Consider the following 15,992-nt stretch of genomic DNA (forward strand, 5'->3'; position numbering starts at 1 on the left):
ATTGAATCTACTCTAAAATCGTGTCCCCTGTATCGAAAATCGGACCGAAACGTGACTTAACTGTATCGTTGCATCCGTATGGAACACCATAGCAGAAGCTATGAGGGGAAAAGTTTTCATTTGCCTAAATGCTTAAGTTATTAAGTGCAATTTTATTTATTGAAAAACACATTTAAGTTATTCTGTGTTTCTATGCGGTATTAATATTGTTGTCTTTTACTTAAGAGGCATGGTCTATTGTTTTTAGTTGTGATTTCTTAAAAAGTATTGAATTTAAGAATAATTATCGCGTTTAAATGGGTGTACTTGATCTATTAATATATACTGAATTCTCACTGTGTTATTGTAAATTGGTTTTAAAAAAAATTGGCGGGACGCCTTAATATCGCAATAATTTATGAGATAAATTATCGCACACTAAAAATTTTTATTGTGACAGGCCTACAAAACACTACCGCTTTTGTCCACTGGCGTCGCTAAATTGACAAAATGAAAGGTTATCAAGTGTTGCCTTAATATAAAAAGCACATTAAAAATAAAATGCAAATAAATCGTTTTCAGCCATTTTTGTTTTTAAATAAACAATATAAAAATTAAAAAAGTAAAAATTGAGTTTTTTTTCTTTTGTCATTTTAAATATTAAATATATATATATATCATTTTTTAATTAAATATTTTTTGTATTTTTATTTTCAAAAGTTACTAAATAAATTAAAAGTTATGGATTTTTTTTAGGTTTTCTAATTCTTTAAAAAAAAATTACAAATATAATTTTTCTAGTTTTTTTTTTGTTTGGTTAAAACCTTCACCTTAATATCTTTTTTTTTTTTTAAAGAAGCCTTTAAAAATTGAGTCAATATTTACTATTAACAGAGTCAAAAAAGGAATTCGACAAATCTTTCAGGTCAGCAATGACTATATCAAAAATCAAAAAACTTTTAACAATTATTAGTCGATAGGTCAATTAATCATGGCAGCCCTAAATGACCATTAAGTTTCATGTACTTCATGTACTCGTGTATTTTACGCCTCCTTAATTTGCTCATGTCCCCAAAAACAAGCATGGTATGAACAATACACTAATCATTAGGAATTAGCCCGATGTGTTAAAACCAAATTACGGTAACTAGATGTCATTTTGAAAACGATGGTGCTGACTATTTGCAGGTGGTCCAGACATTGGAGGATCATCACCAGGAAGTGCTGTCCCTCTACAGGGACTATGGCTTCGCTGGGCTGATCGCTCAAGATTCGGAGTTTGCGCTGTGCAATGTCCCTGCCTACTTCTCCTCGCACGCGCTCAAACTGAGCTGGAACGGCAAGAACCTGACCACGCACCAGTACCTGCTGTCGGAAGCCGCCAGGCAGCTAGGGCTCAAGACCCAGCATCTGCCCTGCTTCGCCGCTCTGCTGGGTGAGGAACCGCCTCCGCGTTAACCGCCACGGGAGCTTTACACGTTTCAAAGTCTTTTCAAAATTAAAAAACAACAAAAGTCTTTTCTAAAGAGCAACTGATATATCGGCTGACCGATATATCGGGTTGATATTTGGACTTTTTTCGTAGATTGTCCGATGTAATAGGATAACTGTTATGTTCATTGTTTGGGTGATATTTCTTTATGAGGGTCGACCGATATAACGGCCAGCTGACATATTGGGCCGATAAAGGGTTGGTTTTCAATATCAGCTGATATCTGTCAATATAAGAGTCTTATGTTCCTTGTTTGGGTTATGATCTTTCTTATGTATCTTATGTATCTTTTTTCTAGATCGGCCGATATAATTGTATTATACTCACTGTTTGGGTGATGATCTTATAAAGGTCAATCGATATTCAGTTGGCTGATATATCTGGCTGATATATGGACTTTTTTCTAGATCGGCCGATATACAGGTAGTCCCTGGGTTACGAACCAGTTCCGTTCCTACGCTTGCAACGTAACCCGAAATTCTGCGTTAATCGGAATAAACCCTTTAAGTACCCCTAAATCTTTAACTGCAAAAAAAAGTGCAAAAATATTGTATTTTGTTTAATGATGGAAATACACTGCCGTCCGGTGGCAGCGTTTGTTCTGGCTGGACTGTCGCCTTGTATGACTGAGCAGCAAACTAAAGGTCAGCTGCGCTCTGTTTTGGCCCATATCCACTGTAAGTTGTTTCAGCTAATATGCTTGTGTATGCATTTGTAATTGAGTTTAGAGCTACAGTTTGTGGAGTTATGCGTGAGCGATTTACTGTGAGAATTGTAAATGTGTCAGCATTTTTAGCATTTAAAATGCTTGTGACATGACAAACAAAATCTTAAATAGCATTATTATTGGAATTAAAATCCTATTTTGAGACGATTTGACTATATGCAACAATTTGGCAACGCGCTGATGACGAGAAATACGTCTTTAAATCTGCCGCTTCGCTCCTCCTGTCATTATAGCGCTCTGGCACCTCCATCTTGGTGATGGCGTCAGAGAATGAGTGATTTCAGTGGATTTAGCATTGAGCCCAATAGAAGAGGAAGTGTTTTTCAGTGATTCTGATTTAAGTGTGGATTTTTCGAACGATATTGTCGATCCAGAGGAAATGTGTGACATACAATAGTATATGTTTGAGTCGGTTTTGGATGATGAGGAAGATTCAAAAAGAGAAAAAGGCGACATAGAGACTCAAACACGAAGCTGATGACTAGAGCAGACTGCAAAATATCATCATTGTTTTTATCTCTTTACTCCAATATTTTTACAGATATTCTTTGAATCTTAAGTATTTTCCCCCCCGATTGTTATATAAATTGTATGGTCATGAGTAGGGATGCAACGATACAGTTAAGTCACGGTTCGGTACGATTTTCGATACGAGGGACACGATTTTCGATTCGATTCAATACATGTAATGCTCTGGAACAAAAAAAATTTTTTTTTTTAAAGTTTTTTTTTATTTATTTTGCTAACAAGCAAAAATAACAATGCCATCATATAAACATGCATTATAGTGCATAATATTTAGGTGCTTACTTCTTACTGATCCGAAGAAATTTTATATTAAAGTGCTGAAAACAATCTTTACTGTTCGTAAAGTGAGGCGGGGCACACTCTTGATTGCTATTACTCTCTTTGCAGGTACGTTTACCACAGGACAAAAACCTCCTATTTGTGGTCCGAGTCCATCTGTATTACATACTGAATTAACAATATTTGCATATTATCTATAGGCACTGGTATAGACCCCTCTCACATGACGTCACAACCACGCCTCCGCGCCATATTGTCTGTCAACTTGTCGTGTTGACGCATTACCGCTACGTAAAGTCCTCCTATTATGGCGTGTTTTTCTGCTCGTTAACATTAATAATCAAAATGGTGAAGGCGTGTGTGGCGGTTGGTTGCAATAACAGAGAAGATAGACGGAGAGACTTGAAGTTCTACCGTATTCCGAGAGACCCGGAGAGGAGAACGAGATGAACTGCTGCAATTCGACGAGAAAACTGGGCTCCAAACGATTACCACAGATTATGTAGTAGTCATTTTATATCTGGTAAGATGCATTTAATATATATTTAGAGGGTTTTGGGCTGACAACCACAATTAAGATCATTGCGAGGCTAATCGCCGACAACATACAGTTTCAAATTCAAGATGCTTATTTCTTCCACCATTATTACATTTTGAATAATATTTAGCTGGTACCAAGTGAAAGAAGCTGGCCTCGTCTACGGATCATCAGTTAAACAGGTGTGTCCAAACCTTTTGCAAAGGGGGCCAGATTTGGTGTGGTAAAAATGCGGGGGGCTACCTTGGCTGATTTACATAGAACAATATATTTAAACAAATTTTAGCAAGCCCTTCTGTGTGTCACATTTGCTTTATTATTTTTTTTAATTCATAATTTCAACAGTCTCGTCTTTGTGGCGTTCTCTTTCGACACTCGGGCTCTTGCGAAATACTGCTGCTGTGAAATTAAACTAGCTTCAAGTTGCTATAATTTCTCGCTGCGTATCTTCCCTGTAATGTTGTCGTACATGTCAGCGTGTCTTGTTCGGTAATATCATTATCGCGTCACATCGAACTCTTTGAAAACAGCGACTGTCTCTTTGCAAATGAGGCACACACAGTTGTTGCGTGTTTTATTGAAGAAATAGTCCAATATCCACCTATCCTTGAAGCGTCGGCCATCGCAGTCAACTTTTTTTTTTTTTTGATTGTCGCCATTTTAGAAAATTGGAAGTAAAGGGGTAATGTTGCTTAGAGTGCTGCTCTTAAAGTTTTTCAAACTTTCGTGATAATAGGCTGATTTTGTGTGGACAAGATAGTTGTAGATATCAGGGTAGCAGATGTCAGGCAGAGAGGGCAAAGACAACGGGTCGAAAAATATCGATTTAGGCATCAAATATGGATCTGGCGAATGGGTAGACTGAAGCTTTTCCACATAACGCCTTTTATGCAACGCATCCAATGAGTTTACAGCGTCTAAAAGCACCGGGGCTTCCATGAATTGCACTATAAATTGCACGATAAATTGAAACCATTGAGAATACGGATAAACAATGACGGACAATATGGCGGCCGGATACAGCGACACGTTATTCTGTGACGTTGGTGAGTAGGGTCTATAGATTGATTTGGCCAGCTTAACTTCCATTCAGTTATGGCGATTTTTAATTCATCGATGTAGTATGTGGTCTATGCGTCCCATGATAACTATGGGCTCACGCAGCTAATGGCATGGGATTTAACGTAACACATCTTGGTTGTTATTTGATGATATCTAGTGTGTGCGCGCGAGTGTTTTCGGTCATTAGAAAAAGTTAACAAATGCCACAGAAGTCACGTCTGCTCATTACTGCACAACACCAGCATTTGACAATCGACTTTCATAAACAGGACGAGTTTGAAGTACAGCGCTCTTAATTTGCCACTCGTTGTTCATCATGTAACCGTGAGTTAGCAGTCTGTGACCCACAGTCTTAACCTGTCTGTTGTCAAACCGATGTCATGCGTTGCAGTCAAGTCGGCAACGATGTATTGGCGGTCTTTATTGTTCGTATCCGGAAAGACTATCTTTATTCAATATGTAAAAGTCGGGATAGCATATCAGCTTTCCCAAAATGCTGCCAAACAACGGATCTGTCCGATTTTGAAGCAGGCAAACCGCCTCCTGTCTTTCCTCACAGCTCCCAATCTTTCATGCAGTTTGGGGGAGGAGAAGAGGAGGGTGGCTGCTAGCAGCAGAGTTTAGTTTTTCAAGGCAAAGCTGCGCCGGACATTTTAGCGGGAGAGATGACAAAAATAAGTCGGAAAATACATTTTGGGAGCTTTTCATTTGGATCGAATATTTTTATGTATTGAATGGAAGAGGGCGATTCCATATAAAACGGTGTCATATAAAACAGAGTATTGTTCCATCCTTAGTCATGACAAATAAGTCTTGTGCTAAATCGAATATGAAATACTAAAAATACATTTATTAAGTACTACAGGGCGAAATTACTGCATAATGGTCAAAACTGCCAATTTCTTAAACCTTTCGACCTGTATTTTATGCCACCGGAGTTAGTCAAGCTCTTGTCATTTCCCTGCCAGCGACTCTGAGACGGAGGAAAGAGCGTAAGCAAAAGAGAATGGTGAGCGCTAGGCTACATGCTAACCCGAACTGAGCGGCTTTTTCTTCCTCGCCTTTCGAACACGAAAAATCACACAAAACTGACTCGTATCACACGGCGGTGGGGGTGATTGCCTTCACCGATCGGCCAGCCCCCGGCGGCGAGCAGTTTTGGGCTTGTCATTCCCTTGCTGCGGCCCCAGCAGGAGTGTTCGTCGGCGGGGACTAGAGGTGTGCAAAATTTCCGATTCTTAGATTATTCGCGATTCGGCCGTGGAAGATTCGAGAACGATTCACAAACATCCAAATTCCGATTATTAAAATATGCGAAGTAAAGCGGAAGTACACAACACTCAGCGCGCCGCGCGGTCTTCGGGACGGAACGGAGCGAGAGTAGCTAAACATCATGCTTCCCATTACCCGGCCCCTCGGGTAATGCCAATGCTCAACTCACGGCTCTAGCTCAACTCATGCAACGAGATAAAAAAACACAACAACATACCTGACTGTTGCCGAAAAGCTGCTTCAAAGTACATCCATATAATGTTACGGTGGATATCATTTATATAGTACTAGATGCAATATAGATTTGGTAGTGTTAGCACATCTACAAAAAGCTAGATGCGGGCATTATAAACGGCCGCCATCTTAAAGCAGTACACTTCCCTGCAAGGCTGTTGTAGCGAACCTTCCAAGCAAACCTAATTAACTTTTTATCCAAAAAACTCCTAAATCTTTAAAATAGTTTTAAAACTTTCACATGTCGAAAGTAGACCAAAGGGAAATTATGGATTAACGGGAGCAATTTTAACGGTTGATTCACAACATTAAATTAATTGAATGTAGTTTAAAGCTGCTGATACAGAATGGGGACTAGAGTTTTTTTATTTAATGTTATTTTTGTATATTTGTTTACTGCTAAATGTTAACTTGATACTGAAATAGTAGTGTGGTTTAGCCTGAGAGTATTTTTGAACAATTTTGGAACTAATGTACAAAACATAAAAAAAAAAATTAAAAAAAAAAGGGGGGGGGGGGAGGTGCATCAATAATCGTTTTATAATCGAATCGGAGCCTCTGAATCGTAATCGTAATCGAATCGTTAGGTGCCAAAAGATTCCCAGCTCTAGCGGGGACACAGCTGGGGAATGAATGCTGAAAATGGCGCATTCTCGGTTGATAAACCGGCCCATGTAGGCGGGCACGCGAAGAGTCATAGTTTGGCTGGGGGTGCGACTTGTACTCTGGAGCGACTTATGTGAAATAATTAACACATTATATCATTTCACATGTTATTTTGGTGGTTTGGAGTGACACTGGTGGTTTGGTAAACTTGTGAGCATGTTCTTTATGCTATAGTTATCTGAATAACTCTTCTAGCTATGTTACGCACCGGCCATGTTCGCATTTTGTTTTTCATGCTTCATGTAACATTATCATACTGTACACTTATTCAGCATGTTGTTCCATATTGTATTTTAAATTGCCTTTCAAGATGACATATCTGTTCTATTTGTTGGATTTTATCAAGTAAATTTCCCCCAAAAATGCGACTTATACTCCAATGCGACTTAAATGTGTTTTTTTTCTCTTCGTTGGGCATTTTATGGCTGGTGTGACTTATACTCAGGTGCGACGTATAGTCCGAAAAATGCGATACATATTGCTGACACTAGATTGACGTTTGAACACCAATTCTTTTGCATCGAGTATTTTTTTTTTTTTTTTTGGTTAAAATACTTGTCGTTTTAAACTTAAGTGCACATATGTGTGTTACAGCTTTTCAAATGGTCAAGAGTGAAGGAAGTAAAAAGCTTGAAACACCACAATTGCCTTGTTTGCTGTCTGTCAAGCTGAATAACTTCATGCTCTGTGAGGACAGAACACATCATATTAATAAAGAAAAAAATAAGATACTGTGAGGTACAATAAGGTCATGTTTACGTGACAAAAAAACCCCAAAATGACTGAAGACAAAATAGCGGACGAGATTCCGGCATCGTAAAGTCGTAACAACGTCGTAACCCGGGGACTGCCTGTAGTAGGATAACTGTTATGATCTTTCTTATGAATGTCAACCGATATTCAGTGGCCTGATGTATCGGGCTGATATATAGACTTTTTTTCTTGATCGGGTGATATCCGCTAATATAAGGGGATAACTGTAATGTTCACTGTTTGGGTGATGATCAATCTCATGAAGGTTGACGGATAAATTAGCCGGCCGATATATGGACTTTTTGTCTAGATTGGTCGATATCGTAGGATTACATTTGTTCACTGCTTGGGTGATGATGACGAAGGTCAACCAATACATGGGCCAGACAATATATGATGATATTTTTTCAAGATCGGGATTCGGTTGATATCAGCTGTATAATACGATGTGTTTGGGTGATGATCTATGTTAATTGAGATTTTGCACCACCTAGTGGCCAGTTTTACAAAAGGGAAGTAGCAGAAGAAAAAAATCACTTCTAATACATTGCTTTACTGAGTCTTTTAATTGTCTTTCATAATTAACGTGCTTTAGGAAAAAAAGTATATCGGCCTCAAATAACAGCTTACAAAATTGGCTTTGGACATCTATAATCAGCTTATTTACAAAAAAATCGGTATCAGGATCGTCCTTTGAAAATCCCATTTTGGTCAACCTATAGTCTATTCTGCTCTCTGAAGGAAATCATATTCTGCCTGATGAAGACCTGGCTGCCTTCCACTGGAGCCTGCTGGGACCAGAACACCCACTAGCATCTCTCAAGGTAGCGTATTCCTGCGCCGAGAAAATACACTGGAAAATTAAATGGTATTTCTTAGTCGTAGTATGGAAGAAGCACTACGGAAATGTTGTATCGGGATACGATACTTTATTGCAAAAGTCTCAATGCTCAGTTATTCATTCGTTTTGTTGTTGTCATGTGGGAAGTTTGGTTTTGTACTACGGTTGATAGAAATAGTAATGGAGGAAGGTTTTCCATCTTAAAGGGCAGCTGAAGTGGTTTTCGGATTTCGTTCTGAGTGTTTTACTCTGTTAAATTGTATTAAATGCATCATTTGCTGTCTCAAAACTCATATTTAAAAAAAATAATTGACCGCATAGTTTTTGAGTGACTGCCATAGCAACACCTTAGCAACGAGGGATGCACCTTGCTGCCGGCTGCTACCTGATGACGTCCATTCTAGAGGACCCCGGCAGCACTCTAAAACGAAAGTATAGCACCACGCTACCCTCGCCATATATTGCAAACATTTTCTGGGTTTTACTTGTGAGATTCGTCATGCCATCTAGATGTGTAGCAATGTATTGCTCACGCGAAGGCTAGAGACGCTATGAGTGGCCCAAATAAACGTCTTCTGCAAAGATTTAGACCACTTTTGTGAGAGTAAGCCGGAAGAACTCCCCGGCCATTTCGGCGACGACAGCTTTGGAAACCTACAACAGTACAACCTTGGTTTTACAAAGATGTAAGTAGACCTGAACTGGCCTATCTAATTCTAAAATTTGATATTCGAGATAGCTAGCTGACATGTCGTCAATTCATGTGAATTTGATACATTTATTACTAGATCTATAGGTATTATGTAAATTAAAATGTCCCCAGCACCAAATAGGTCTTTGCCTAGTTATTTTTTTGGCCTATCACAGGGTAAATATAAAGCCTAGTAGCCTAGCAGTGAATTTGGATAGAGCTTGATCAGTGTGTCATCACTTAGTTTGGTTGGTTATGATTGTGGGATTTGGGTTGACATAACTACTCAACTGTTTTTGCAGTGACCGCTAATTATATCACATAATCACTGGTGAAAGAAAGTCTCATAGAAAAATTACGATGCTGGACACAGGCTGACCAGTCTTCCACTCGTGAATGTCGAGCTGTCAATCGTTGTCGTCACCAATGTCTGCTGTGCCAAGTAAACTCAATCATCATCTGACACTTCAGGTTCAAACATGTAGGGATGAAAAGTGTACGGCAAGCAACACGTCACTTTTAGCAATTGTTGCTAGGCGGGTCAACCTCCCGTTTGTCCCAAATAGTAAATGCATGGAAATAGTGTATAAACAAGATGTTTACTGAGCTAAACCTACCGATTTCTGTCCGAAAATGATGCCCCTGGTGCCGAATTCACTGGTAATTATGTGGAAGAACATACAAATGTTCAGTTAAAGAGATGGCTTGAGTGTCAAGGGCTGAAAAAGATGGGGAAAAAGAACACCGACCTGATACAGAGGTAGCTTTTTTATCGACACCTTTTTCTTGTGTGCATTGTCTTACGCCAATGAGAATGACATTCTCATGTTTCAACAATCTATCGTTTACCACCATATGCCCCGTCTTTCTTATATATTATATCCTCTGGTTGTCTTACGTCTCTGACCGTTCTTAGGGGCGATTTGCATTTATTTTTGTGTAGCGATCACAAATGGTACTCGTTGACAGCCAACGGATAATTTTAATTTTTTCATTAATAACAAATCTTTTAATTCTATAATTTATTTCCACTTCCCCCTTACTAAAGTTTTTTTTTTTTACAACAGAAAAGGTAGCAACAGTGGCAGTCAGATACCATTTAAAAAACATTTTTTTTAGGTCATTCATTGTCAGACCGAAGCAGCACGGCAAAACGCCACGCATGAAGAAAACATCCTTCATATGTCGTAATGTCTAGAGTTGTTTCTACAAGTTCCTTAGCAGCAGTGTTGACTCGGCATGTTTTTTTGTTTTTTTTTTGGAAAGATTACCGGAGAAAACAAGCAGAAATAACATGGATTGTATGCGAGGGCATGTCTATAATGACCCACTTCCGCGTTACAATCGCGACGTCACGGTCTAAATATAGCATTCATGCAGTACGCTATTGTAGATCATCTTTCCTGGGAGCCCTTGCCATCGTTAGCGTCACGAAAGAGCAATCCTGAACGGCTACTTTCGGTGGAAATAGCACTGATATCGCTGCTGTTGCTGCTGCTGCTTCTGCTGCTATGCTCGTTGTGGATTGTCTTCTGTTGTGTTCAGGAATTTATGTCACACCTCCGGCTTTAGGAAGGGACTATTAACGGAGTGCAAAAAAACTAAGGGGAAAAAATAAATAAATAAAAAAAAAACGCAAATTATCCTCGCAGTTACGCGTTAAAAATGACGTTTGTTTTGAGGAACTCGTCCAATGCTTATATTCATAAAATTACACCGAAATCCAAAAAGCTCTTCAGCTGCCCTTTAGCTCATTGGTTGCCATTCACCTCTCCCAGTCCAAATGAATTGGAATCTAGCCCCGTCAGTGGCACTGTAAGATGAGAGTTCACAGGAATTGCATGTCTATTGTTATCAAAGAGAGGCAATGAGTTAATTTTGGGTCACTATCTTGTTAATTTAAGGGTACTTATGGGTCTTTTTTCATTGATTATGGGTGGCTTCCAGTACAATTCGGGGCATGCCGGGGTCATTTCTTGAACATTTTGGATCATTTCCTGTTGATTTTAGGACTTTTTTGGGTCTCTTCCTGTCCTTCAGTCACTTACAGTTGATTTTGGGACACTTAAAAGTCATTTTCTGTTGATTTAGGGTCACGTTGTAAAAAAATGACCACCAATGGAGAAATAGTTTAAAATAATAACATTTCGTTTCAAGGTATTCTGGGCTCACTTCCTCTACATTATAGATCATTTCCTTTTAATTTTTAGGGCAATTCCAGGTAACTTCTGATTGATTTTGGGTCAGTTCCTTTTGATTTCAGGTCACTTTTTGTTGGTTTTGGCACACTTACGTGGTCACTTTCTGTTAATTTTGCGTCACTTCCTTGTTAATTTTAGGGTACTTATGGCACACTTCCTGTTGATTTTGGGTGACTGCCTGTTGATTTTTGGGAAGTTCGAGGAAGTTTTTTTGTGTGTGTGTCAAAACGTATGATAACAGATGCAGAATTACTGCAAGAGTTGATAAAAATGACATATAGTTTTGGGGCATTCTGCAGGGCATTTTTATTTGATTTTTGATTTGTCAAAAATAATGACCACCAGTGGAGAAACACTGATAGTGAATTTTTCTATTTAGTAGCAAAAAATTGTTATCAATGATTATTTTCAGTATCCATATCGAGTTTAACACTTAAGCATCTTGATAAAAGTATGAGCCGCACAGTATTTGCTTATGGCGTGAAGAAGTCTGACATTGTTGTCACTTGACAAACCGGTCCATCTTGCTGTCACAGGTGCGAGCCCACCAACTGGTGCTGCCGCCCTGCGAAGTGGTCATTAAGGCCGTGTCGGAGTACGTCTCATCCATCAAAGACCTCGGAAACCTTGACGCCATCGCCAGAGACGTCTTCAAGCAGTCGCCGGTGGGTCACCTTCATCAATGGTGCTAAAATATAACATCAAACTCGCACTTGATGTCCCAGCAAACCAGAGGCTTGATAAATCACCACACGACACAAACTTTGGTGCATAAATATACTAAAAGGTTAATCAGCTCATTGGCTGCCATTGACACAGCGGGATGTCCAATCCATTTGAAGTGGGAGGACTGGCACCGGATGAAGAAACGTTCATTCGTTGCCTGCCCTCGAATGACTTTCATGGATTAGGGGTCACTTCCGGTTGATTTTGAGGCAAATATGGGTAATTTTCTGTTTGTTTTGTGGCATTTACAGGTCACTTCCTGCTTTTTTTGGGGGCAATACCCGGTCACTTCCTCTTAATTTTGGGTCATATCCTGTTGGGTTTGGGCCAATTCCAGGTCACTTCCTCTGTGTGACGTTACTGGGTCACTTCTTGTTGATCTCTAGTCACTTCTTGTTTATTTTGGTGTAAAATAAAAGGTAATTTCCTGTTTGTTTTGGGGCATTTACACGTCACTTCCTGCTTTTTTGGGCCAATTTTAAGTCACGTCCTCCGCGAGGAATTACTAGGTAACTTCCTGTTGATCTTTAGTCTTTTCCTGTTTATTTTGGGGTAAGTCCAGGTAACTCCCAGTTGATCTCACATCACATCCTATTGATTTTTGGGGTCCAAAAATTTTCTCACAATTACTGTATTTTTCGGACAATAAGGTTCACCTGACTATAATCCGCCACCCACTAAATTTGACACAGCATGTTCTCACTGTATCATGGAATATTTACACCTAAAGATATTAACTGGTAACACTTTATTTGACAGCGACATCATAAGACTGTCATAAGAACAAATGAAACTTTGAACCAATAGGCTGCAAAGCTTTATTGCTTCAAGAAGCTTCATTTGGCCATCACTGCTCCCTTTGAGGAGACAGTCAACCTCTGCCGCCACCTGCTGTCAACACGGTTGTTGTCCAACATGCTTCCCAGCATGCATTGCAGCACTACAAATGTAAATTACAATCAAAATTCATGTTCTGTGCTAATTATATCCTCAGTTACTGTTCTAGTTGTTTCATTAATAGCTAGTTTTGGTATTTGGTAACACGTTATTTGACAGTGGCGTCATAAGACCATCATAACTATGACATGACACTGCCATGAGCATTAATGAATGCTTACGACAGATGTCATCCGGCAAATTATCTCGCTTTTGAATGGATGTAAAAGATCCCAGCTGGACATAAATGCAGCTAGTGACATAATTTTCCGGATGACACTAAATGACAACCGTCATTAGCATTCATTGATGCCCATGATAGTGTCATGTCATTATTATGAAGGTCTTATGATGCCGCTGACAAATAAAGTGTTACCTATTGACCCACATATTTAAAGAAATAAATCACACTGCACTATAAGCCGCAGGATTCAAAATGAGGGGAAAAAAGTAGCGGCCTATAATCCGGAAATTACGGTAGTATTGTATTTATCAGAGTATATGAGCGTTAAAACAAGTTTTTAAAAATTTTTTTTTTGAAGAAGTTTCGTTTTGCTTCTGTCTCCCCCGCAGTCTCGCATGGAAGACAAAGTGGATAGATTTAAGAGAGCTGTGGAATATTTCTCAGCGGCCTCCAAACCACGATCGCCTAACATGGGACCTCCCTCTTTCATTTGTGAGTAAATTGTCGTTTTGCACACAAGGTTTTTCACACACTAGAGGTAGTGGTATCCCTAATTACCGTGTTTTGGGTTTCTTTGATCAGTACCTGGGTTTGGGCCCACTCCATTCGGGGGACCACCTGGCCACATGGGACCGATGCATCCTGGAAAAAATCAGGTAGAATACATATTTGTCTGTTGTTATATGTTGTTTTCAACATTCTTGTTTTTTAGTCACAGCAATAAAATTTGGCACACATCTTCCACAAAGATACCAACCTGTGCGACCGTCATGTATGAGGGGACATGAAACATGACTCTGAAACATGGATACAGCAAAAAAGACCTATACATACAAAACAAAAAGAAAAAATGCGCACAAACAGTACCTCAACAGTCATATAATATAAGATTTTCAATGTGTCGTGTAGGTAGGCCTGTCGCGATAGCACATTTTAGTGGGCGATAAATTATCTCATAAATTATTGCGCGCCCCCCACACCCCAAATTTTTTATTTTTGTTTTTATTTATTGTCATCATCAAGCATTTAGGAATATAGGTATAAAGTTGGAGTCACAATAATTGCACTTCAACAACGAAAAATAGACTAATTAAGTAGCAATAACAAAAATTTGGCTCCCAAAGGTATCAAATATCATTTAACAGAGGTAAAACGGTCTCATTTCTTCAGCAATGTAGCGGACTTCACTTTCCGTCAGGGAACGCTATTTTGCGCGGTGTCGTCTGTATTTCTCACATCAAGCGAATACCTCTAATTGTCAATTAACATGACGAGGAGGCTCCGCTTGTTGCGATGCAGTTTTCTTACTAAGCAGTGAAAACTGGAGAGGATAACAGTGTTTCAAATGAGCATGTAGATTTATTCTGTTGGCCATCTTTGTTGAAACAACCTCCAAAAACATTTTGCAGACTGGTTTGTCCTCTTCCTCATTCCACTCGCTCATTGCTGTGCGCCGACAGTGCACTCGGCCCTGCCTCCATCCATTAAATGACGGTCACTCAAACTCAAATGTATAAAACGAACATACCCAGAAGTCAATAAAACAGAGTGGCACAAGGAAGCTGAACTTTAAACGGCGCTGTCAAGCACGTCTGCCACACATCTGCCGCAAGCGCGTGCGTCGCGCACGCACGCACGTGACAAGCACGTGCACGCGAGGCGATAAATCGCAGCACGAAAATTACCGTCTTTATTTTTATATACCGCGCGATAAATGGAATTATTGGATATCGCGACAGGCTTACGTGTAGGTCAAGTATCCACCCATAAATCAAAGTACAACAATACACAGTGGTACCTTGACATACAGTAAGAACGCATCGATATACGATCCTTTCGACAGCCAACATATAATTTGTTTTGTTTCATTTCATTTGTTTTGACATATGACGCAATACTCGAAATACGACGATTTACTCCAGCTTCGCAATTTCATTTTTTTCCTGCAAGACGACAGCACGGGGGATATTCTTGTGTGAGAAATCAACATAGTTACCCAGAAGGTTAGTGCAGGTGGTGAAATAAGGGAAAAGTGTGACACTTATCATTGAAATTAAATTGGGGAAAAGCGGCATGGAAAATGAATGAATGATAGAAAAATAAGAGCGTGGTGTGCACGTCAATAACCTGGCTCGATAATACAGCGGGAATATGTCTTAATATCTCGACAGTCCTCTTCTGACCGCAGTTCACCAGTCTTTTTAAGTTAAGGTGACAATTATTGCAACATCGCCAAGGAAGTCGCCAGTTTCTTGAGGCTTTTAATAATTTATTTCAGAACTTGTACAATACAACACTGCTACTGTCCGTAGTAGTCGACGCCAACAACAGAACATGAAAAGAGAAAACCTTCTAACTCTACCGCACCTCTTTCACTCTCATCAGGAACAGCATGCAAAACTCAGCCGCCAGTCCGTCACATTAGAACCCGATTCGTTACATTATTATTACTAAACCGATTTGTATGCATAATTTATTTGCTTTGCCATGTGTAATTTTACCTGCAGTATTTCTGAATGATTTACTAGCCACTCCGGAGCCCTGAAACGAACAAATAACTGACAAACTGCACGAAATTTGTTCAATTTAACTTAAACTCTAAGATTAAGCCTAATGTCAAATTCTAAACTTCCCCTTTAAAAAAAAAGACCATTAAATATAGCATTGAATATATCCATTAAAATGTTGTCTATAAAAGTTGTAAAGCAATAAAACAAACAACAAAAATGAACCAAATGAACAAGAACTATGTCAATATTAGCACAAATATAGAAAATGCACAAATGATGAGGTGTGGCCAAACGTTTGACTTTTGTTTCACGGTCATCAACATCCCCCCCCCCCACACACACACACCCACACACACGTGATGTCACTCCCAAA

General features: G+C 39.3%; 1 protein-coding gene across 2 annotated transcripts in view; it reads left to right on the forward strand.

Moving 5' to 3' along the window:
- Nucleotides 1-15,992, forward strand: part of fam120c (family with sequence similarity 120 member C) — a 69,309-nt gene that overhangs the window by 21,404 nt on the left and 31,913 nt on the right. For both annotated transcript variants that reach the window (XM_057860721.1, XM_057860729.1), the window contains exons 2-6: nucleotides 1,168-1,414; nucleotides 8,272-8,354; nucleotides 11,800-11,928; nucleotides 13,499-13,601; nucleotides 13,692-13,765. In XM_057860721.1, the coding sequence (XP_057716704.1) occupies nucleotides 1,168-1,414; nucleotides 8,272-8,354; nucleotides 11,800-11,928; nucleotides 13,499-13,601; nucleotides 13,692-13,765 (636 nt within the window). The remainder of the gene's footprint in view (nucleotides 1-1,167; nucleotides 1,415-8,271; nucleotides 8,355-11,799; nucleotides 11,929-13,498; nucleotides 13,602-13,691; nucleotides 13,766-15,992) is intronic.

The sequence above is a fragment of the Corythoichthys intestinalis genome, chromosome 2 (assembly GCF_030265065.1).
Source record: "Corythoichthys intestinalis isolate RoL2023-P3 chromosome 2, ASM3026506v1, whole genome shotgun sequence".
Lineage (NCBI taxonomy): Eukaryota > Metazoa > Chordata > Actinopteri > Syngnathiformes > Syngnathidae > Corythoichthys > Corythoichthys intestinalis.